This window comes from Pleurodeles waltl, chromosome 3_1 (assembly GCF_031143425.1).
Source record: "Pleurodeles waltl isolate 20211129_DDA chromosome 3_1, aPleWal1.hap1.20221129, whole genome shotgun sequence".
In the NCBI taxonomy this organism is placed as follows: domain Eukaryota; kingdom Metazoa; phylum Chordata; class Amphibia; order Caudata; family Salamandridae; genus Pleurodeles; species Pleurodeles waltl.
In genome coordinates this window covers 1,313,498,866-1,313,524,746 of record NC_090440.1, presented here as the reverse complement: position 1 = coordinate 1,313,524,746, position 25,881 = coordinate 1,313,498,866, and the positions used below count along the sequence as shown (strand labels likewise).

The 25,881-nt window shown below is 44.8% G+C and overlaps 1 protein-coding gene across 1 annotated transcript in view; it reads left to right on the top strand.

The window, feature by feature from the left end:
- PDIA5 (protein disulfide isomerase family A member 5) overlaps nt 1–25,881 on the top strand; it is an 828,396-nt gene that overhangs the window by 549,703 nt on the left and 252,812 nt on the right. Inside the window, exon 12 of the mRNA XM_069224665.1 lies at nt 14,234–14,304. Within this exon, the coding sequence (XP_069080766.1) occupies nt 14,234–14,304 (71 nt within the window). The remainder of the gene's footprint in view (nt 1–14,233; nt 14,305–25,881) is intronic.

Below are 25,881 nucleotides of genomic sequence, written 5' to 3'. Positions count from 1 at the left end.
TGCTATATCTTGCTGCTCATAAAGCAGTTAGGGAGCCCATTTTCAGAGCTTGACCAAGAGCCGAATGGACCCTCGCTACATCACTGAAAGTACAGGCATCCCATCGCCATACAAAACACATTATATAGCATAGCAGCATATTTTTAAGAGCAAATAACAATCAGGTTTGATGCTCGCTCCATAAGTTCTGAATACAGTTATTTTTTACCTTTTAAGTTTCAGTCATTACTTTTCCTAGAAGTGCCATTTGCTCGTCAGTCGCTTAGTGCCTGTCAAGTAATTTTGTGCTTAACTCCGTTTGGGCACTACTTAAGAGCCCGCTCTCCTGTGTGCTTCTGTGAAGGCCGCGGTTGGTGTTTGCGCCACCCGGAGCCTTCCCAGACATTTGTGAAGTTGATAACTTGATTGTTGTTTATTTCCCAGTGTGGCGGGAGAGAGAAACTTTCTTCCATCTATCTGTCAAGATCCCTCGCCGGCCGGCCACCCACATTAATCTGTCGGATACCCTCTCCTGCCCCCCTGCGAGTCAAACCCCAGAACAAATCGCAGCCATGTATATAGAGAATCCGAGGCACACCTGGGGTTGTCAGGCTGGATTATACTGTGACACGCAGGTGCTAAAACTGAGCGAGGAAGGCGAGACAAAAGAAATAAATCCGATAGATGTTCTGACAGCTGATAAATCATGTGTTGGGCAGTAACTGCTGTCTGCATTTGGATGCTATACGCGTTTTTGATTTTCAATTCATTCTGTCGTTGCCTGGAGATTTGATTGTTGAATAATGGTACAACATGCACTCGTCTGGTTTGTGCTCGACGGGTTATCTAGTACATCGTGTTTTAAAATAATGCATAGTGTCTCAAATTACTTGGCTTTGCATGCTATTAGACCTGCTGGCTCTTTTGTGCAGAAGCAGTAACACCAAACCCCAAATGCCCTGTGTCACAAAATGGCGGTAGAGATTTCTTATTTAAAGACTGTATGCTGACTCCACATGAGGCCCTGTCTAGGGTCTGTGGGTAATGTGCAAGTCACATGTTCAGATCCCAGGATGGCGGACAGTCCCTTTCATCCTTTCCCCTACAGCAGTGGTGCTCAGAGGACCATATAAACCAAGCTACGATTAATCAAAACATGCTGTTTTGAAATATTTTGGGCATCTGTTTGTTGTACAAATAATGTTATTAGTGGTAGGTTTCTATTGTAGTTAAAATATTAACATATTGTATGTTTTGAAGTATAAACTAAATTGCAGATGTATTTTTATTTGAATAGAAATATATATATATATTTAACTTAAAAAAACAACGGTTACGGAGACTTTATTGTTAAGCTTATATTTTAAACAGACAAAACCATAGAAAGTCACTATAGTTAGTTATCTCAAGTAGCTATAACTCGTGCCCTCGCCTTGTTTAAAATGTAGCCTAACTGTAACGCCCCTGTAACCTATGTTTTTTTTTTTATACTGAATTTCTATATTTTTTTAATTGTATTTCCTAACTAGAACATCCCTTTCGTTTTTTTCCAGTGAGTTTCTGTGGTTTTTATTAACATAAAGTAATTTTCATTACTATAAGTTAATCCCACTACCACCGCACACAGCCTTCGACTGTGCTCGGCGGTGGTTGGGCACAGGGCCTAGGCCAGGCCCTATGGCCAACCCCCTATAACCACCCAAACTTGCACCGTGCACAGCCTTTGGCCATGCACTGTGGGGTTGGTCGCAGGGCCTGGCCTGGAGCCAGGCCCTGCATCCAACCCCCCTAACCATCCAACTCTGAGAGCTAGAGAGTAATTCAGAGAGACAGCAATTTAGGCTTTGATGATTGATATGCATAGAATGAGATATTTTAGGGCAAATTTAAAAGAAAAGTATTTTGTCATTTAAAACGAGTGAGATCACCTTTAAGTATTAACCTTTAACTTTTGAAGTTTAAATTAAATTAAAGAAGGGAAAAGACCACAAGCACACCTGGAGTAAAACTCTCAACTTTTGATGTGAGGGTCTGTGATCTTAACCATTACACCACAAATGACTCCTTACCCCTTTGTTCCTAGACATAACTATGACATTTAACCCACACATGTGATAGGAAAGAAATGTAAATGTTGTATCACTAGTAAGGTTTAACAGTCAAAAAACTAGCCTATAAACAAACACACTGCTAAGCTATATTAGGATTTGAACCTTCAGCCTACTGAGTGACCGCACCAGATATTGGCCATTAGGCCAGAAACGACTCTGGTCTGCTCTTCATCCAAACATAACTATAATATTTGTAGCAAACATCTTTCTAGTCTTACTCTTTGAAGTCATTGCATAGAGAGACTTTTGTAATGATAATCTCTTTCTCCCCTCCATCCCATTATAGGATGTTATATGAACAAAGCCCTTGGGAGGTGGCGGTCCTCAGGGCAAATATAAGCCCTAGAGGGGGCTCCATGTGTCCCCTCTTTATATTTTCAGTGCTCCTGGGACCTGGCCCATCCTAGCACTTATTACAAAAAAAAAAGCGCGGGAGACCGCTCTTTTGGGTTTCTTTTTTTAATTCTTATCATGAATTCACGACGATGTCACAAATTTGCAGTAAAAAATGTAAAAAGTGTTTTTAGGGTCGAGCACAAAGCGTTCTGTCCCTGTTGTTATCTCTCTACGGGCTTGTAACCACACCCATGTCCTGCCCATCAGTTTGGTTGGTTTGTGGGCTTGCCTTTTACAATTCACTTGATTTAATTAGTGAAAGGCATGCATATGTCATGCCTTTTCCGGTGTTTAGCTCGCCTCGAGCACACGGCCAACTACTGAAATAATATGAGGCTCCATGTTTTCCGAATGGTTTCTGGACTACTTTTTCTCTTTATTTCGTAGGCATCGCGATCTCGCTGGGCAGTAGTCGAGCGCTTTGCATGACATTGATAATTGCACTTTTGCCGATATGTTTCGCTGCTAGCGAACTTCTGTTTCCTTTTGTGTGTATGCTTTGAGCTCATGACAGCAGTTGGCTCACTTATGTGAAACTGTTTTACTTTTCAGTTTATGTGGCAAGAAAAGTCCGGTTAGGAGTTTACAACGCATTAAATCATTTTAAAGAATCCATTTGGAGCACTTTGAAATCAATACCCCGATACGGGTCAAGAAGTTCAATAAATTGTATTTTTTTTTATCTATCATTTCACTGTTCTTGCTTCTATTAATAACTCTGGAGGAAATTCACTGTCAGTCTGCCTGTGCCCCAAAGGTACATAATTGAGACTGCCCAGCTAAGCCCAAAAGACTGGCAGTTATGTAGTGCAGGAGATGATCTCAGTCTGATAAGAAACAAAAAACTCAGTCGAAGCCAGTAGGTATGAAGCTTGCATTTGAGCTCTGACTAAAGCAATAACAAATTGCTTGCTGCAATACAATGCATTTATGCGATCATGAGTTGAGTGTGTGGTGTCAGTGTGTGCTTTGTAAAATAGTCCCTCATGCATTCAAATAGAGGTGGAAGGATACACTCAAATTCCTGGTAGGAAATATTGAAACAAAAATAGTCGGCAATATACCAAGCCATTGGGTGAAGCTTCCCAAGCCAAAGAAGACAATGAGGGTTATTACAACTTTGGAGGAGGTGTTAATCCGTCCCAAAAGTGATGGTAAAGTGACGGATATACCACCAGCCGTATTACGAGTCCATTATATCCTATGGAACTCGTAATACGGCTGGTGGTATATCCGTCACATTTGGGACGGATTAACACCTCCTCCAAAGTTGTAATAACCCCCAATGTCTGAAGGAGGCTGAATCAAATCTACTTAGAGTACATATACATTTTCATACATTCAACATGCAGTGTGCAAACGCTTTTAAACATCAAACCTAAAAATAGGATCATGATTAAATTTAATTTGCCTTGTTGCCCCAGTAACTTTTATTGTGTTTAATTAGTTTGGATTTTGAAAAATACTTAGTTGATATTTAGCTAGAGATATAAACTAGAAATACAGTTTACATTACCTAGGTACATTTTTCAGCAAGGTATTGTTGGGAGTGGGTGGACAATGAGAATGGCCGGAGGTTGGAAAACAATAGAGGACATAATTCCTGCGCAAGAGTCCTTTACTTATATTAAAGAATAAAACTCTGAATTCCATTTCGAGGCTGTGTCTTTCAAAATTACTTTTAACATTGGTAGGCAACTGTATTCCGCAGATAGTTCTAGAACAAAAATTGGCAAAGCCAATAGGTCTCGCTTATACAATATCTATTGGCTTTGGCAATGTGTTTTAACCATGTTGTACACCAGTGTGCCTGCTGTTCAGCATGGTTAAACATTAGTGGTATGGAGTGTCGTAGAGTGGGATGGGGAAGTAGAGTGGAGCCAGGTGAGTAGGGTACAGTAGAGTTCAGTGAAGCGGAATGGTGTGGGTTGGGGTGGATTGAAGTAGTAGGTTGGAGTGGATTGGAGTAGAGTGGGATGGATTGGGGCTGGAGTAGACGGGGATTGAGTGGAGTGGGGTGGATTGGACTGGGTGTATTGGATGGGATGGATTGGAGGGGTGTGCATTGAAGTGGGGTAGGGTGGAATGGATTAGGGTGGGGTGCATTGGAGTTTGGTGGATTGGATTGGAGTAAGTAGATTGGATTGAAATGATTGGATTGGGATGGCTTTGATTGGGATGGATTGGAGTGGGGTGAATTGGGTAGAGTGATATGGAGTTGGGTGGATTAGATTGGATTGGAGTAGATTGTCAAATTGGATTAAAGTGGATTGTGATGAAGTTCAGTAGATTAGATTGGAGTGGGATAGAGTGGAGGTGGTGGTTGGAATGGCTTGGATTAGCTGGATTGGAGTTAGGTAGATTAGAGTGAGGTGGATTGAACTGGGTGGGTGGATTGGGTGGGGTGGATTGAACTGGGGTAGAGCGGGGGAGGATTGGAGTATGGTGGGGTAAATTGGAGTCGTTTGGATTAGATTGGGATGGGGTATATTGGATTGGAGTGGGTGGACTGGGTGGGGATGTACTGGATTGGGGTGGACAGAAATGGGATGAGGTGGATTGGGGTGGGGTGGACTGAAGTGGGGTGGATTGGGGTGGGGTCGATTGAACTGGGGTGAGGTGGATTGGGGTGGATTGAGGTGGAAGAGATTGGGGTGGATTCCATTCAGAAGGAGTGGATTGGATTGGGGTGGATTGGATTGGACATGAATATGGTGGATTTTTTTGGTGTGGTGGATTGAGGTGGGTTGGAGTGGATTGAAATTAGAGTGAGGTGGGTGGATAAAATAGGAATAGAGTGGGGTGGATTGGATTGCAGTGAATTGAATTGGAGTGGTGAGGACTGTATTGGAATTGGTATGGGATGGATTTCAGTGAGTGGATTGGAGGGGTGTATTAGATTGGAGTGGGTGGGTTAGACCGGGATGAGATGGGTTGGATCAGAGTGGGTGGATTAAATTAGATTAGGGCAGATCGGACTGAAGTGGGTACATTGTGGTGGATTGGATGGATAGTGGGGTAGACTGGAGTGGATGGGGTGGATTGGAGTGGGGTATATTGAAATGGGGGGGTGGATGGGGTGGATTGAAGTGGGGTGGGGGTTAGATTTGGGTGAAGTGGACTGGAGTTGGGTGGATTGGATGGATTGGATTGGAGAAGGGTGGATTGAACTGGGGGGTGGATTGAACTGGAGTGAGGTGGATTAAATTGGTGTGGTTTGGAGTGGTGTGGATTGTATTGGGGCTGATTGGACATGAATGTGGATTTTTTGGTGTGGTGGATTTGATTGGGGTGGATTGGATAGTGGATTTGAAATTGGAGTGGGGTGGGTAGATAAGATAGGATTGGGTTGTAGTGGGATGAATTGTATTGGAATTGGGGTGGGGTAATTTTGAATGCGCGGATCGTAGCAGGATGTATTGGAGTGGCTTGGATTGTATTGTATTGGAGTGGGGTGGAGTGGGTTGGGTTGGATTAGAATGTGGTGGGTTTGATTGGAGTGGGTAGATTAGATTGGATTGGAGTGGGGTGGATTGTACTGGATTGGATTTGAGCGAGGCGGATTGTTGTGGGGAGGATTTGATTGGTATGGGATGGATTGTATTGGTGTGGAGTGGATTGGGGTGAGGTGGATCGGATGGCAGGTTGAGTAGGTAAATTGGGGTGAGGTGGATTGATGTGAAGATGATTGGATTGGGCTGGATTGGATTGAAGTTTAGTGGATTGGAGTGGAGTAGATTGTTTTGGATTGGTGTGGGGAAGTTTGGTTTGAGTGCAGTGGATTGCATTGTGATGAATTGGACTGAGGCAGATTGTATTGTGTTGAAATTTATTGAAGGGTTGGGAGGAATGGATTGTGGTGAAATTGAGTGGATTGGATTGAGTGGATGCAGATTACATGGGGTGGATTGGATTGTGTGGGTTGGATTAGAGTGTGGTAGATTGGAGCAGGGTCAATTGGAGTGGGGTGGATTGTATTGGACTGGGGTGGAATGGATTTGAGTGAGTGCATTGAGGTAGGGTGAATTGGATTGGAGTGTAGTGGATTGGGATTGGATTGAAGTGTGGGTGGGTTGGATAGGATCAGAATGGGTAGGTTGGGTTGGAGTGGAATTGAATTGAGTAGGGTGGATTGGATGGGTAGTGGATTAGATTAGATTTGAGTGGGGGTGTTTTATATTGGAGGGGAGTGTGAGTGAGGTGCATTGTTTTGGAATGAGGTGGATTGGCGTGGGGTTGATTGGATTGAACTGGATTGGAGTGGGTGGATAAGAGTAAGGTGGATTGGAGTGGAGCGGAGAGGATTGTTTTGGATTGGAGTGGGGTGAGTTGGATTGGGGGGTGGTGGATTGGAGCAGAGTGGATTACATTGGATTGAATAGGACTGTGGTTGATTGGTGTGCAGTGAATTTGATTGGGTGGATTGAATTAGAGTGGGGTGGGTGGAGCGGATAGGATTGCAGTGGGTTAGATTGTGTTCCAGTGGATTGGGTTGGAGGGTGGTGGATTGTATTGTATTGGACTGGGGTGGGATAGATTTGAGTGAGCGGATTGAAGTACAGTGGTTTGGAGTGGGGTGAATGGGGGGATTTGATCGGAGTGGGGTGAAAAGGATTGGAATGCGTGGGTTGGATTGGAGTGAAATGGATTGAGGTGGATTAGATGGGTAGTGTGGTAGATAAGGTTTGATTGCAGTGGGGTGGATTGTTTTGGATTGGAGGGCAGGGTGAGAGGGGTGGATTGCTTTGGAGTGAGGTAGATTGGAGTGGGAGGGAATGGATTCGGCTGGTTTGGATTGTACTGAATTGGAGTGGGTGGATAGGAGTAAGGTGGGTTGGAGTGGATTGTTTTGGATTGGATTGCAGTGAAATGGATTGGATTGTGGTGAGTTTGATTAAATGAGTGAGCGAATGAATGGAGAGTTTATAGAGTGCATCATTACTCTTGAGTGTGTCCAGGCGCTTGCTGAAGGAGCACATGGTATACACCCAGTAACCAAGACCTTACTGCCCCACAGAGAAGATGCACATTTTTAATTGTCTGCTGATTGTAGTCTCAAAGAGGATGGGTTGGATTGAGATGGTGTAGATTAGAGTGGGGCTGATTGGATTGTTGGGGTGGATGGGATTGGATTGAATTTGGGTTGGATGGATTGGACTGAGGTTAAGTGGAGTGTATTACAGTTGGGTGGATTGGACTGATGTGGGGTGGATAGGACTGGGATGGAGTTCATTGGAGGGGGATGGATTGGATTGGGGTGGATTGGTGTAAATTGAGGTAGTGGGGATTGGAGTGGAGTGGAGTGGATTGGATTGGGCCGTACTGCACAATTATGTGTTAAAGTATAATTTCGTAAATTACACGTAAGAAAGAAACAATGTTGCTTTGCAATATTTAGAACAAGATAATCATCATCTTTTCTTAACAATTCCCACTGTAAAAACTAAACGAACCATGAGTGCAAAATGAGAAAAGAAGATTTTGCAAAATAAAATAAAGTTAACTATACGAAATAAAAGTTTTCTATTTTGTTTGTCCTTCTGGGCACACTTTTGCCAGTCACATGCCTTCTGTTTGCCTGGCACTAGGAACCAGATGTACTAAAAATCCATTTTGCCATTAGGAAATCGCAAACCACAATGTACTGCAGTGTGTTAACACTGTTTGCGATTCCCAAATGGGTTGCAAGGGACCTCCTTCAACAGTACTCGTGAGGCAGGTTACAATTTGTGACCCATTAGGAATGGCCAGCACTCACAGCTATGGTGGTCTGCTAGTGTCAGCAGACCACCATGTCTGGGACTGCTTTTTAATTAAAGCAGTTTTTTTTCTTTTTTGTAATGCAGCCCATTTTTCCTTAAAGGAAAACAGGATGCAGTACAAAAAGAAAACTACAAAGTTTTCTTTTAATTTTTTTAAGAGCAGGCAGTAGTCTGTAGGACCACTGCCTGTTCTTAAAAAATGTTTTCACTCACATTGACAAAGTTGGAGAGGTCCCTTGGGGACCCCATCCCATTTGCAATTGGGTTACCGCCTCCTCTACGGAGCCGGCAATATATGAATGTTTTGCAGCCCCATTCCGGTCGCAAAACATTCAGACGTGCCAGTGCTATTCGGTATTAGGAAGGGACACCCTAAATACGCCACTTCCTCATACCAAATCGCAAAAGAAAAATGTGATTTGGTAACAAGTTACTGAGTCGCATTTTGCCTTTTGTACATGGCAAAATGCATTTTACAGTACATACATGCAAGTACCATACGGTATGAGGAAGAAACGCCCTAAACAGGCCCCTTTCTCATGCTGAATCGCAAAAGAAAAATGTGATTTCGACACTCCTCTTATGATGTATTCACAGTGGTGAATTCTAAACAGGACTCGTCCTTTTCCAGCTAGCGTTTCTTTTTGCACCACAGTCATCCCCAAGTTATCCGCTCTATTTGTTAGTGCTATATTGAGTGCTTCCATGGTACGGTGTTCTTTTTTATTTGTTTAATTTGTTAATTGCATTTTCCAATACGAAAATCAATATCAAAGAAATTTGCCAAGAAGACCGAGGACACGTAAAAAAAAATCTAACCGCATCAAACAAATCAGGCAGGTGAGTGTTAGTATGACAATAATAAAAAGCGCATGCATCCAGACACCGTGGGTATCCGAGAATGAGCACAGGCAATCGTATATCCAGTGCTAATTTAGAAAATGTCTTCTGGGAACAGGTGCAAGCAACTCCCTCCCAGGCCGTAGGTGAGCAGTCATCACCGCCCCCTGCCCCATCCGTCTCAACCAAAAGCATAACTCATACATCTCACACACATACTTGGCCCTACGCTGCCCAACAAAGTTACTTGAGGGTCGCAGGTGATCTGTTTTCAGCAGAAACATAAGGGGATTGTGTGATTTGTGCGGGAAAAGGAAGGGGAAGCAGGTGAAGACAACACTGCGCCTCTAAAGCTTCCGTAAATGTCCCAGCTCGGGCAAGTAGCCAATATTCGTCCCATTCAGGGAGTAAGGGAACTCTTCATACAGCTCTAGCCTCCTCACTTTGCAATGCCTCCGTCTCACACTCCGTCCACGTATTCAGTTCTCTACCCCAGCAACCCAGGTCGAGGTAATAGGTGGGCTCCCAACTCGTCAGTTGCCTCCTGGCCAGTATCAGGACTAAATATGCAAACTGGTTGGTTGCCTTCTGGGCTGTGACATGCGCGTTCAGGCCCAGCAAGCAGAACTGCAGGGAGCAGTCAAATTGCGTGTCAGTAGCCCACTGTATCACCTTTCTACAGAGGCCCAATACGTAGTTAGGCTTGGGCAGGTCTAAACCATATGGAAAAAATCGACCTTCGGTGCACGACAACGAGGGCTATCTGCCAACACCCCTGGAAATATAGCATTTAATCTATATGGTGTGAGAAATGCCTGGTGAAGGTAAAAATAATTGGGTAAGTTTAAACCTAGGCTTCCGAGATACCCTGGAGGAGGAAGTCAATATCGACTTCCATGCGGAGTCAGAAAGCACTGGGCCTAAATCTGTTTCCTATTTGCACCCAGTGTGCTACCCAACTTCTCAGGGAGTCCATCCAATATTGCCTCCTGCTGCTGGATATCAGAGTGCAGCTAGGCATGTACCCCCACCTTATTAGTGATGAAGTAGCTGCTCATAACCACTTTAAAAGCCTCACATTCAATCCCGATCGATGATGCCAAGCCCTCATTATCATTCCAGTAATCAGCAATCTTCGCATTTAGTGTGGACCAGTACACCCGATCCTCTAACATTATCGGGTCTAGCCTCCAAGATGGGATGCTGGCCTTACGAGGAGACCATCGGAAACTAAACAGCAGGGGGCAATGTTTAGAGTATGTTTGTGCCAGATACTCATCTTCTACCACCGTCTCACATACTCAAGGTCAACAAAGAACTTTCCAATCACACCTCTAAGTCATGTACGCCAGAACTGTGAGTAAAATCTGGCCTCTGGGTTCCTTATCCTCCAACAATCTACCAACCGCCAATGGTGCACCCAATTGCCAAAAGCATCCATCAGCTTGGTTGGGGGCACCATGCGCAAGGGGAACTATGTAACACAGCAACCACAACTGCCACCATCACATCATGCAGAAAACAAAGAACTCTCCCTCCCCCCCCCAATAATAACCATAATAAGTCTAATAACCCTCTCACATCCTCCACCCTGGACTGAGGCATGCATACATCCTGTCAAAACCAATACTGGAAGACAACAGGTCTATTAAACAGGAGCCTGCTACCAGGGCCATCCAAGTCCACCTTGGAGTAATAGAAAGAGCCAAGGGAATGGCATCTCAAAAGGAATATAGTCCAGAACATTATAAAACAAGCAGCATGGGGAAGAGACCCACGCCCAGACCTGTGAGACAGTATAAAATGGTGTCATGCATAGTACAAAGATTGGATATAATAAGCCCCATCTGTACCCCATCACTATGTCTGGTAAACTGAGGCAGATAACCAAGAGGTAGTCAAATAATGTAATCCACCAAGCCAGGTGTCACCCCCGGAGGACCTCACTCAGCCCAAGTACGACAGAGTTCACCAAGCTTGAGGTAGAGCACCTTCGGGAACATGCGCCTGGATGAGGATAGCTCTCTCCGGAGCCCATGGTGCTACCACCTCTATCACTCTCATATGCTCTTCAGCTTGCTGGTGCTTAGTGTGTCAGTTGGATTTGTGGTGTTTAGGCCCCCATGTTGGTGACGGGTCTACTGTCGAGGGGCCGACTGGTCAGCACACACAGACCCTGCATCATAGTTCTCCAATCAGTCCCACGCGATAAAAGGGTCAGTAAAGAAATGGGTCTTGCTGTCAGCCTGGATACTCGGGGGCAAGAAAGAGTACTGAGTACAACAGGTCCTCACTTAACTTAGCTGTGCGCTGCATCTGCACTTGGAGAGTAAAGTCAGGGTCATGGTAAAGCAATACCTTTGCATTTTCCACCACAAATGGTCCGTGAGTGCAGGCCTGCTGAAGGACGAAGTTGTGATCCTGAAATTGTAGGAGGTGGCCACCATGGGTTTGAGGGGTAGACCTAGTTCAAAACATAAGTTTGGAAAGGCCCTTTGTGGCCACCACCTCTTGGAGCCAGTTCTCCAGATAATCGTTAATAGCATTGCCCTCCACGCCTTCTAGCAGACCAACTACTTTGACATTATTGAGGTGGGCCCTTCCCTCCTGGTTGTCCCTCTGGGTGACCAGTCATCCAGTTTGCCCCTCAAGGTCTGCTAGCCGATGCATTGTAGCTTGGGACTCAAGCATCAGGGTCTGAACCATGGCCTCCAGAACTGATACTCTCCCACATACCTTCTTGGAATTCCCCCAGGCCCTGTTCCAACACAGTATAGTACATTTTACCCTCCAAGCAGTCACCAGTCGAGTGTATTGCTGCCAGGAGTTTTTCCAGCTTAAAATCCATGGTGAGGGTGTCCCCTCCCCCAGTGCCTTCAATGATCCCCTCCTGGGAGGCACTAGGGGTTTCGTCATCCCTGTGACGTTGTGTGCGTCCCATATCCAACAGTGTATGGAGGGGGGGGTGGAAAGGGAAGAAGCAATAACGCAGGCTCAGCAGTCAGAAGCAAGTCTGCCCAGGAGCATGTAAGTTCTGACCACACCTCCTCCCAGCAGGCACCCAGTCCCCTGCAGACAACGGGCTCCCTTTGTAAACAACTGTAGCCTATTGCCTTCCGGCCAGTCCGCAGATCTGTCCAGTAAAGGAGAGGAATGTGGTATGGTGTGGGCCCACCTGACCAGCCAAGCAGTCCAGTTCAGGCTAGGGTAGTACCACACAGAATTCCAGGTACCTTGAAGGTGCGCTGTAATTGGGCACAGTGCCCTACTGCCAGAGAACTCTGCATTTCCAGTAAGACCCTGCATATCAGGGAACATCGCAGCCCAACTGTGGGGCCTCACCAAGGCAGAGTGCTTGCAACCACGGACCCGCAGGGAGACATTGGTTTCCCCCTAACCCAGGAAGGGAAATATTCGGGGGGTATCTCTCCCCCACACTAGTGTCACCACCATTTAGAGCTACACCTATGAGGGCTGCCATGGGGAAGCTTACCTTTCTTGGACAGCTACCAATGCAGCTGCTGTCCTGGGGGCGAAATCCCAGTGAGCCCCCTCCCACCTGCCCCTGGGACAAAGAGGTATGGCTCCCAATGTCACTGTGTTGTGCTTTCTGTCTCAGAGCCACCAAGGGAGAGGCTCACCATCATGGGCCAGGTCCCATCCAAAGAAGCCCTCATTGAACCTTGTAGGAAGTTGCTGCATCCTTGCTAAATGAGGATTCCCAGCCCATCAAGCGATGCTCACTATGCCAGTGTGTGCCCTGCAGTCCATCCGCAACTATCAACTGCCATCTTGGGTGCGGCCGTGCGATGGGGAAGCGCGATCTTCGGCCAGGGTCTGTGGCATCTTCAGGCTGCCCGAAAGGCCCGCTGTGATCACCCGAGGCCCCTGTCTGGGGCTATTCAGGTTTGTGGGGAAGCGAGAAGCTACGTCTCCGCACTGCTCATGTCATGGTGGCTGACTCCACTATCCATGGTAAGGTGTTATTTTTGTATGTTTTAGAGACCCAGAAGCAACATAGAGTTCTTTCTTGTGCAGCTGCATTCAATAGTTAAATTAAAAAGCTCCCATCATCACGTTAGCTGTAGTTTTATTTTATTGTCTCAAGGTTCACTACCTTGACCTACTATTACAGCAGTCACTTCATCAACTACCACCACTTTGTTTAACATAACTTACTGCTATTTCAGCCCCGTTTTGTTAATCCCACGCCAACATTGATCTAAGACAAAACGTAACTCTGATACAGACCCTTACGCTCAATGAATTTATATGTATTTAATTTAAATAGGTACCCTCGTCCTATACTCACCTCTAAACCTAGAACAACATTCAATGACATTATATGAAACGAAATAGTAATATATAAAACATAATTAAATGATTAACAATAGCCTAATCCCCAAGGTTATCTTCAAAATATATATATTACATTAAATTGATTTAGTAATCTTTGGCTACCTATAACGACCCAAATTAAATGAAATGCAGTGTACTTTCATTAAATACCTTAACCTAGCTCAAATGCAAACTGACATTTTTATATGAAAAAAATCCTTATCCTTCTATAACCCTAAAGTTAGCCCTATCCTGTTTTTTTCTGTTTTTATTTTAATTACGTAAAAAGAGTTAATCTTTGTGAAGAAGTTAAGGGTTATGTGTATAGTGATTATAGTTGAGAGGTTGGGGGTAAATGTACTGGGAAAGAAATATATGGCCAAGGGTTCGGGCACAGGGTAAAGGGTTTGAGATACATGATTTAAGGGGTGTAATGCTAAGGGATAAGTGTAAGATACTAAATAACCGTAACTTAACCCAGATCTGGTTGGTATTCTCACCTTATTGAGTATTTCCTCGCCATCATACATGTACCTTCTTATAGCGCCGCACCCATATCACTCATGATTTGAACTTACTATTGAAGACAGACTGACATGTATCTGCAACTGTGTTTCATTGTTCACAGTACTTTGCACATTGGCCCACGTCCTGGGGCTGGTAAGATTAAAAAAAATAAAAGGAAGATGTAGGTAATCATAAATTGGTAGCATCCTGAGCGTTGCCTAGATTGTTTGGAACCATAATGTCTGAAACAAAGCACACATATCCTTTGTCAATCTTCTTAATTTTGTAATTATTTTGCAGGGTGTGGGCACTGCAAGAAAATGAAACCTGAGTTTGAGAAGGCGGCAGAGGAGCTCAGTGCATCCAACGATGTGAGCAGATTTCCTTCTTTTTATATTTGGTGAATAAGATAACTTAGAATCGAAAATTAACTAGTCTTATAGTCGCTAAGGATGCATAGCACCACAGCATTCCTTGTTGCTACCCTTAGTTACACATTGGGTCACCTGTGCAGAATGAAGGCAATTTGACACCGTCTAGTTTTAGTCCTCTAGAACGAAATGAGTGATGAATTAGATTGGGCTGATCAGGCCTAAATGTGGGTGTGTGCAGTACAGACTTCTCATGTAGTGTATTCACAAAACCCCACAACAACTACACTGCCTCCACCTGCTGCTTATGTACTCAAGGAACTACAGAATTGGCATTATCCCTCCCAGTAAGGATAGACGAGACTAAGCGTACCACAGTCCTTTGTTGGTCAGTTCTATGCATGTTAGTTTTGACAGCACGCACACGGGGTGATACAGGTAATACATGGACAATGACTTTCGGGAGACATAAAGCCAATGTGGACCTTTTACCTCAGTCTTACATTAATCTTCACATTTTCCTGTGGGGATTTGACCTATTAGGACACTGCAACCACTTATATTTACTTATGGGACAAAGAGGTTAGTGGAATAAGGCTGATGCCTGGATTGGTGTGTTCATTCCACATCCCGGCTTCCATACCTAATATTTGCTGATCTGCTTGATAGGGGAGAATAAAGGCATTGATATAGGCGGGCAGAAAAGGAACTATAGGTATGAAGAATGAGCTTCCCATTCCCTTCCTTATGAAAGATGCACATGAGTGGACAGCAGAGATTCATATATAAGGATTCTGTTTATAAATATCTGCTTGCAACTTCTGTGAGAGGTGCCAGCACCACGTATAGGACACATGTTGGAGACTCCAGAGTGCCACAGTATCTCAGAGGGTTGGTGGCTGTAGGTGGGTGACCTGGTGTGTCCACAGACCTACTATTCTCCTCCTGGAGTCTAAAGTGATTTGTTGCTATTTGGTACTAGTCCCCTTGATCCTTTATAATGTTTGGTCACCAGGTTACCCATGTGAATGCTATCTCACAGCTTGGCATAGGAAAAGTACCTAACTTTACTACTCTCATGCTACCCTTGGGTCCTATCCCAACCCTTGGTGTCCTACATAGCAGGGCCTTCTTCAGCAAAATCAGTTTTCAGAGCAACGCTCTAGCCTCATAAGAGGCGTCAGTCCCGGGCACTCTGCTGGCAGACTGAGCATTCCAGAGCAGTCTGACCCCCGGACTCAGAGACCCGTTCACCCTCTCGGTTAATAGTAACTACTCTACGCACAGTGGCAGCCAGGCCCATCAAACACAGACTGTTCATGTCTGTTAGACTGCTTCCCCATGGCCACCTTTACAGGAAAAATCTAACTAGAAGCACGCATCCTACTAATGATATTCACACCGATGGCCTTCTGACTGTACTCACCAGTGCATTCGCCTTATATTGAAAGACCCCAGTGCTACTTTCCAGAGATCCCGTCAGTGACAGTCCTAGTAATTTCTTTTTCCGGAGGGGCCCATCGGGGAGAAGGCTTAAATTCTCTTTATTTTTGGCTGGTTTTTATTTCCAGTCTGGTGATGTCCTGGCTTCCTGTCAAACTTCTTTTGGTCTTTAACAAGACTACAGCAGCATGAGTGCTACCAGTGGGGAGGCCACGGGGCCCAGTGATGACTGTACTGGTGCAAAGAGTCAAAGCTTTTGCCGTTGTTTTTAAGTTTAAGTTGGTTAAGTTTAAGTTGGTTAAAAAGGGACACAGTCCAAGTATCAAGACAAAGATGCCCTCGAAGTAGAATTTATGCATTTACAGCAGGCAGGGATCTGGAAAGACTGGACTCTCTTGCCAATCTTTTTCTGCAATTAGTATTTGTGTATCTCCTTTGCTTACCTACCTACCTTTGAAGCTACACAATCCAAATTGGGCAATCACACCTTATGCACCAGCACAGTGTGCCGCTCCCTCTGACAAGTACTAGCCTGCCTTGACTGATGTAACGTGATATATAAATGTTCAAAACATTTGGCAAGGGGCACCCCTTTCAGTTAATTGTTTCGTTTTTATACAAAACTTTTGTGTAAAATGTTTGGCCAACATGTGTTTCGGAATTTATCACTTCATCATAGCCATTAAAGTCCATTTATCGTGCACTAAAATATAAGCATAAGACATACATGTAAATAGAGTTCAATTAAATTCGGTGTTTTTCTTAAGGAAATCAATCCCCAAAAATATCTTAAACCTAACATGACATGTGTCAAATTTCTTATAGTTCATGTATATAAACTTACATTAGTGCTTTCTGGATACCAGCAAATTATATTGACATGCTTCATGTGAATTTCGTTTTAGCTATTACCAGTGATTCAACAGAATCACTAATAAATTAAAATATAATGAACTTGAGTCTTCAATTTAAATATTTTAAGCAATCCCCATTGTTAGAAATTGGGTCTCTAGTTGGCAGTGGTTTGCACTCTGTCCAAGTAGGGACCCTCACTCTAGTCAGGGTAAGGGTGCCACGCAGCTAAGATGACCCCTGCTCACCCCCTTGGTAGCTTGGCTCAGGCAGTTAGGCTTATCTCAGAGTCAATGTGTAAAGTATTTGTACACACACAGTAACACAGTGAAAACATCACAAAAGTACTCCACACTGGTTTAAGAAAATAGCTAATACTTATCCGAGTAAAACAAGACCAAAACTAGGAAAAATACAACATACACAAGTAAAGATACACATTTTCAAAGATTAAATCTTAGTACAGCACTTAAGAGTGCAATAGCTCCACCTGGGGGTATCACAGCATCTTGACTGAGTCGCTGTCAACAGTCCAACACCACTCAGGAGGAATTACGGGCCAGTCATGGAGTCGCACGGACCCCGGGTACAGTACCTTGGAAACTGTTGAGAAAACAAAGACATTGTACAGAGGCAGGGAGGTGAGGCATTGCTGGAGCCGGTGCTGCATTGATTCCTTACTGCTACCGGGGAGGTGAGGTGTTGGTTCCTTACTGCTTTACAGGGGAGCTGAGGCCTCGGTTCCTTACGGTTGCAGGGCAGGTGATGCGATGTCAGTGGAGAAGCGTCTGTTTCTTACGACAAGGCGGGGTCAGTGACTCCAGCAGGTCAAGATGCAAGGCGTTGACTTTGCGGTATTGCACCATTGGGCCACAGGAGCTGCGTCGGAGTCAGGTGCCATGGATGTTGGTGACTCAGGACTCAGGCTGTGGCAGGATGTCGGACGCCATGACTCGGCGGGCCTGTGTTGCAGGTTGTGGTTGATGCACTCAGCGGGGACCACGGCTCCTGTGCAGGCAGTGGCGCATAGTGTAGGAAAGTAGCCTCTTTCTAGCATTGTTACCCCCACTTTTGGCCTGTTTGTGAGTATATGTCAGGGTGTTTTTACTGTCTCACTGGGATCCTGCTAGTCAGGACCCCAGTGCTCATAGTGAAAACCCTATTTGCCAGTATGTTTTATATGTCTCACTGGGACCCTGCTAGCCAGGAACCCAGTGCTCATAGTTGTGGCCTGAATGTGTTCCCTGTGTAGTGCCTAACTGTGTCACTGAGGCTCTGATAATCAGAACCTCAGTGCTTATGCTCTCTCTGTCTTTAAAATTGTCACTGCAGGCTAGTGACCATTTTTATCAATTCTGATTGGCACACTGGAACACCCTTATTATTCCCTAGTATATGGTGCCTATGTACCCTGGGTATTGGGGTTCCAGGAGATCCCTATGGGCTGCAGCATTTCTTTTGCCATCCATAGGGAGCTCAGACAATTCTTACACAGGACTGCCACTGCAGCCTGAGTGAAATAGCGTCCACGTTATTTCACAGCCATTTTACACTGCACTTACGTAACTTATAAGTCACCTATATGTCTAAACCTCACTTAGTGAAGGTTAGGTGCAAAGTTACTAAGTGTGAGGGCACCCTGGCACTAGCCAAGGTGACCCCACATTGTTCAGGGCAATTTCCCCGGACTTTGTGAGTGCGGGACCCCATTACACGGGTGCACTACATATAGGTCAATACCTATATGTAGCTTCACAATGGTAACTTCGAATATGGCCATGTAACATGTCTAAGATCATGGAATTGTCCCCCCATGCCAAATCTGGTATTTGTGTGCCAATCCCACGCATCCCCAGGGCTCAGGCAAGGACTCCGGGTACTGCCAAACTAGCTCTCTAGGGTTTTCACTGCAGCTACTGCTGCTGACAACCCACAGACAGGCTTCTGCCCTCCTGGGGTCTGGGCAGCTCAGTCCCAGGAAGGCAGAACAAAGGATTTCCACTGAAAGAGGGTGTTACACCCTCTCCCTTTGGAAATAGGTGTTAGGGGCTGGGGAAGAGTAGCCTCCCCCAGCCTCTGGAAATGCTTTGAAGGGCACAGATGGTGCCCTCCTTGCATAAGCCAGTCTACACAGGTTCAGGGATCCCCCAGCCCCTGCTCTGGTGCAAAACTGGACAGAGGAAAGGGGAGTGACCACTCCCCTGTCCATCACCACCCCAGGGGTGGTGCCCAGAGCTCCTCCAGTGTGTCCCAGACCTCTGCCATTTTGAATGCAGGGTGTGAGGGCACAGTGGAGGCCTCTGAGTGGCCAGTGCCAGCAGGTGACGTCAGAGACCCCTCCTGATAGGTGCTTATCTGGTTAGGTGGCCAATCCTCCTCTGAGGGCTATTTAGGGTCTCTCCTGTGGGTTTCTCTTCAGATAACAAATGCAAGAGCTCACCAGAGTTCCTCCGCATCTCCCTCTTCGACCTCTGTCAAGGATCGACCGCTGACTGCTCCAGGACGCCAGCAAAACCGCAACAAAGTAGCAAGACTACTACCAGCAACATTGTAGCGCCTAATCCTGATGGCTTTCTCGACTTCCTTTCCTGGTGTTGCATGCTCTGAGGGCTGTCTGCCTTCACCCTGCACTGGAAGCCAAGAGGAAATCTCCCATGGGTCGACGGAGTCTTCCCCCTGCTAACGCAGGCACCAAACTTCTGCATCACCAGTCCTCTGGGTCCCCTCTCATCTTGATGAGCATGGTCCCTGGATCACAGGAGCTGGATCCAAATGACCCTCACAGTCCAGTGGTCCTTCTGTCCAAATTTGGTGGAGGTAAGTCCTTGCCTCCCCATGCCAGACAGTAATCCTGTGTACTGCGTGATCTGCAGCTGCTTGGGCTTCTGTGCACTTTTGAAAGGAAAGGTCCTCAGCACGCCGTCCTGCATTGCTCAACTCGCTGAGTTGACCACTGACTTCGTGGGACCCTCCTTTGTAGTGTTGAGACGACCGCTGTGCTCCGATTTCTTGAATGCCTGTTCAAGTGCTTCTTCGGGTGCTGCCTGCTTCTGCCTGGGCTCTCTGTACTGCTGAGCGCCCCCTCTGTCTCCTCCTCCACGGGGCGACCTCTTGGTCCTTCCTGGGCCCGGGCAGCACCCATTTTCTTCAACGCGACTTTTGCAGCTAGCAAGGCTTGTTTGTGATCTTTCTGCGCGGAAACAACTCTGCATCCTCCAGCACGCTGTGGGACATCTTCTGTGCAAAGGAGAAGTCCCTGGCATCTTCCGTTATTGCGGAATCTTCAGCTTCTCCCATCCGGAGGCAGCCATTTTGCACCTTCATCCGGGGTTTAGTGGGCTCCTGCACTTTTGTGACTCTTGGGCTTGGTCCTCTTCCTTTACAGGTCCTCAGGCCCAGGAATCCGTCTTTAGTGCTTTGCAGTCAGTTGTGGTCTTTGCAGAATCTCCTATCACAACTTTAGTGTGTTTCTGGGGAAGTAGGGTAACTTTACTCCTACTTTTCAGGGTCTTGGGGTGGGGTATCTTGGACACCCTTAGTGCTTTCTTACACTCCCAGCGACCCTCTACACACTACACTAGGCCTGGGGTCCCTAAGTGGTTTGCATTCCACTTTCTTAGTATACAGTTTGTGTTGCACCTAGGCCTATTGCATCCCAATATATTCTACAGTGTTTGCACTACTTTTCTAACTGTTTACTTTCCTGATTTTGGTTTGTGTGTATATTTTGTGTATTTTACTTACCTCCTGAGGGAGTATATCCTCTGAGATATTTTTGGCACATTGTCACTAAAATAAAGTACCTTTATTTTTATTAACTCTGAGTATTGTGATTCTTATGATATAGTGCTATATGATATAAGTGGTGTAGTAGGAGCTTTGCATGTCTCCTAGTTCAGCCTAACCTGCTCTGCTATAGCTACCTCTATCAGCCGAAGCTGCTAGAACACTACTAATCTACTAATAAGGGATAACTGGACCTGGCACAAGGTGTAAGTACCATCAGGTACCCACTATAAGCCAGGCCAGCCTCCTACACATAGTCAGAGAGTGGTACGGGTTCCGACGTTCCTCTGGAGTCAATGTGCTTAGTTTCTTCTTGGTTGCACCAGAGCTCACTTCCAAGGGCCCAGGAACTGGATTTGGCACCATGTGGCAAGTCAAGACTCTCACCAAGAGAGCCCAGGCGCAGGCAGATGACGTTTTTGATGTCCCTGAGACTTCTTAACAGGCGGCAAGCTCAGTCCAACCCTTTGGAGAACCTTTGGAAGCAGGATGTAGAAAGCCAAGTCCAGTTGTTTCACTTCCAGGACAGAATCAGTGAGCAGCAGGCAGGTACAACAAAGCAACAGGCAAAGTGGCAGTCCCTCCTACAGAATTTAGCTCTTCTTCGTGGCAGAACGTCCTCAGTCCAGAAGTGTTCTAACTGTGTGGTGTTAGATGTCCAATACTTATACCCATTTCTGCCTTCAAAGTAGGCAAACTTCAAAGAGAGCTCTTTGTAGTGCACAAGACCCTGCCTTTCCGTGCCCTGGACCCAGATGCGCTCCAGGGAGTTGGAGACAGCTTTGTGTGAGGACAGGCACAGCCCCGTTCGGGTGCAAGTGTTAGCTCCTCCCACCACTCTAGCTCAGTAAGACCCATCTGCCTGGTGATGGGCCATCAGGAAATGCAGGGCACACCCCTAGCTCCCTTTGTGTGACTGTCTAGAGTGAAGGCACAAACACCCCATCTGTCATCCTGACCTAGACATGTATTCAGAAGATAGGCAGAGGCACAGAATGGTTAAGCAAGAAAATGTATATAACCACTAAAGGTGTGGGATAATTGGGGTTGAGGGTGGAGTCGGACCAGTGTTCCTTCAATTGTCAGTACCGGTTAGGTCGAGGTTCGTGAAGAAAGGAGAGCGTGTGTGGAGAGTGTCTCTAGAACGGATGGCTGTGTTGAATAAGGGGGGAGGGGGAGTCCCCTTACGGACTAGGTGGTCTCACACACATAATAGTGTCTTGCTTCATCATTTGACCACCTAGCCCCACCCAAGTAAGATGGTACTACTTGGGTGGACTCAACCTCTTAGTTAAAAGAACAAGAGGGAGTGCTGAAATTAAACTTACTGGATAAATAACAGGGATCCAGATAGGGTGAGAATAAAATTACCATACATGTCACCTATATCAATTAATTAAACTTTAATGGAGGTGCATGTTGGTAAGGTTAAAATCGGGGAAGAAGGCTCACTAGAGATTAATGTCTCTTGGAGTCTAAAAAGGTATATGTATGACCAACATGTTTCTGCCCTCTCGAAGTGCTGGTAGGTCAGGGGCATTCGTCAGGGTCTAGGATCCCGGAGCACTATTACTAAGTGATGTGCTCATAAAGTGAATTCTAAAAGCCTACCTGAACAGGTGGTTCATGGTACGGTAGGTCCCGGAAATAGGGGCAAATGGCCTCTGGTCTGGGTAAAGCCGGGGGAGGGGTTTTCCCTTGTAGTCACACTCACTCCAAAGGGAATGCCCAGGGGGAGTACCTACATGCCGGTGCCAGACCGCTCTGATTTCAACACAGCCATCCGTTCTAGAGACACTCTCCACACACGCTCTCCTTTCTTTACGAACCTCGACCTAACCGGTACTGACAATTGAGGGAACACTGGTCCGACTCCACCCTCAACCCCAATTATCCCACACCTTTAGTGGTTATATAGATTTCTCTGGGGAGCCGGTGTGGGATAGTATCACTCCCAGTACTCTCTTTTTGTGTTTTATAAGCAAGAAAATGCCCACTCTCTAAAAGTGGCATTTTCATACTCACAATTCAAAAAGATGTATCTTTTAATTGACTTCAGAGACCCCAAACCTCTTATCTCTGTCGGCTCACAGTGAGGAAATTACACTTAAAAGATATTTCAAGGAATTCCCTGTATTACCCTATGGGAGAGATGGGCCTGGCAATAGTGAAAAACGAATTTAGCTGTACTTCACTATCAGGACATGTAAAACATACCGGTACATGTCCTGCCTTTCAAATACACTGCACTCTACCCATGAGGCTGCCTTGGGCCTGCTTTGGGGTGACTTAAATATAGTGAAAAGGAAGCTTTGGGTCTGGCAAATAGGTGCACTTGCCAGGTCAACATGGTGGTTTAAAACTGCACACACAGACATTGCAGGAGCAGGCTTGAGACTTGTTTGCAGGGCTAACCATGTGGGTGGCACAATCAGTGTTGCAGGTCCACTTGTAGCATTTGATTTACAGGCCCTGTGCACACCTGGTGCACTATCCTAGGGACTTACTAGTAAATCAGATATGCCAATCATAGATACACCAATCACTAATACAATTGAGAAGGGGAACTCATGCACTTCAGCACTGGTTAGCAGTGGTAACATGCCCAGAGTCCTAAAGCCAACAAAAACAGATCAGGAAAAATAGGAAGAAGGCAAAACGTCTGGGTTTAACCCTGAAAAAATGGCTAGGTCAAACACCCATACATGTACTGCTCGTGTCCTCTTAGGTTACCCTTTTCCACATTCCTAGATTCTGGTATAATGTAGTTTTGTGGCACTAATCTAATTTGCCTTGCTTCATCTGTTCAGAGACAATTCTGAGCTGCTTAACTCCATATTTGCTATATCACTACTTATTGAACTGGTATCTGACTGGTGGCTTGAAATAGATGTTGCTACTTTAGAACTTGGTTTTCGTACCTTAATTAAATCCACTTTTTTAGCATGCATGTAACAGGAGAAGGGACAAGTGGCTAGGACTTACATGAAACTATATATTTTATCAAGAAATCTTATGAGAATATAAACGTATAAAGAAATAGACTGACACTGAGGATTTATAATCATGATTGCTTCTGAGAAGTTGCATATTGATTGAGAGTTTACAATTTAAGTTCATAAGATTATTTTGATTGTTTTAAATGAAACATCTGCCAGTTAATTTGGACAGCTGGGTACTGGTTAGACTGCTGATTACAATGAGTGACAAATTAAGTTAGGTAATTTCTAATGAGAAAAGGTATAGTTTTTGAAGGATTTGTGATACCATGTTTTACATAGTTTATACTAAATGTAAAAGTAGAAGGACAATGTGCTATGAAAGCTACTTCAAAGATTTAAAGTTGAAGACTTTCTTTCTATAGCCATTTTAATTAAAGTTATTAGTTATACTGTTGAGCCACTAGTAATAGCTGACACTAAGTGTGCATGTTAAATTTGTCAAATTAGTTTGATAGTATCTGTGTCTAGCCAAAAATAACTTATCTAAGTGTATGTACATATGGTATATATATGTGAAACTTTAAGATACTTTAGTGATTGTGTTATTATTTTTTAAACCAAATAATTTGTATATTTTAACATATAACCTATGTTTTAATGCATGATAAATAGAACTTAATGGCACGGATGAAGAGACAAACTTGCAAAATTTTGTGTTGGCCAAGGATTTTGTATAAAACCTTTGAAACAAAACAAAAGAATTAACTGAAAGGAGTGCCCCTCATCCAGGTTTTTGAAACACTACCTTTAGAGCTGCACTAGATACCAACAAAGGAAAAGTTATTTGAAAATGTAGTGGATGTTACTTAGGAAAGACTTAGTTTATTGAGACAGAGCAGGGCTCACTTTCCCAATTTGGTCTAGTAGTTCTTGCCTGCTCAAGTGTGTCAGCATGCTTGACAGTAGACTCCCCACCAAATATGTAGAGCTCACAAAAGAATCTTGCTGCAAGTTTCAAACTTTGAAGGATTTGCTTGTTTGCTGAGCGATTCATATTGTTTTTTTAGTAAACAATAGCATTTGCAAGCAGGTCAGTCTAAGAAGATCAGAAATTTCCATGAGTTCCTCATGGCTGACTAGATCCTAAAAGTGGTTGCCGTCGTATGCCTGTGGTAACATTGGACATTACAAAAAAGGGAGCCCAGAGGACGGATTCTCAATGAATGTTAAATCTTACACACACATCACCTCAATGTGGTCAGGGTTTGTCACAGAAGACTCTAAGGAGATGAGGACTCTGATTGAAACTTTGAAGTTTTTTTATGAGGATGTCACTGTCGAGATAGAGGGGGGAAGTCAAATCAGTCCTAATGTGCTCTGAACAAGCGTGCATACTACTCAGTGTGAGGTTAACCTACAGGATTCGGCCAAATGCCACACAAAAGTACTTTGTCTCACCTTTTGGATCCCAGCTGAACTCAAGGCCTAACTCAGCAAAATGTGCTTAGGAGAGAAAAAAACAAGAACAATACTAACAGCATCAGTAAAAAGCCAATGTTGAAAACATGAGCAATCATGACAGTTGTTAACTGTTCCAAAGAGTTTGTGATTGTGGTCCCATAAAAACGGTTTTAATGAAAAGGTAAAGGAGTGACTGTCAAAGATAAGTTGCATTCACAACTAGAAGAGATTAGGAGCAAGCAAATGCTGGTTGCAGGTGAGGCTCACACTTAGCTTGTTTTACTGCCTCAGACGAGCTCAGAGACATCTTTCAGTGTGGCAAACAGTTTTGAAAAAAGTGTTAAAAGGGCAACGCTACTTAGTTCTACACCCTCACAATCCCTACAGTGAAGGCAAGGTGGACACTGGCTGTTTAAAAACAAAACTGGGTAATATTCTCTGAAACTCAGCAGACTCTGCCACAAGATAAAGTGGTTTGCGAGGTTCTGGGACCTAGGTGGAAATTGATTTTAGTTGGTCAGGTGTATTTATGGAAACCACACTGTTTCAAAAGAGATTGCCACTGTGCCCTTTGTAGAACTCTGAGGTTTACACATTTTTGGCTTATTAGAAGGAAGCCTACTGGACTAGACAGCATCTGTTTGTGAAAAGACTTGTGGACATTTTGAAAACTTTCATGTGAAAGCATTACGTCAATTGCTTACCATTGGCTTTGTAGTTTGTAACTCACATTTTTTTGGCTTTCTGTTCGCTGTCTTTATTTGTTTTAGGCTGTCCTGCATGTCTTCATCCCTCCTGTGTAGCAAAGCTTGTTCACCATCTTTCCTTGTATTCTTCCACGAGTTCTCGCTTTCTGTACACAGGCCTTTAAATTTCCACTCCACTCTTCACCACTGCACTCTACAAAACTTTACTCCAATCCACTCTCCTCAACTCTACAGGCCTCCGTTGTACACCCCTCCAGTCACCACTCTGACACTCTACTTTTCTCCACAACACTCTATGCCACTTCACTTTACTCAGTGCCAGTCCTCTCTGACACTCTACGACACTCCAATGCACTCTACGACACTCTTCTAAACTCCATACCACA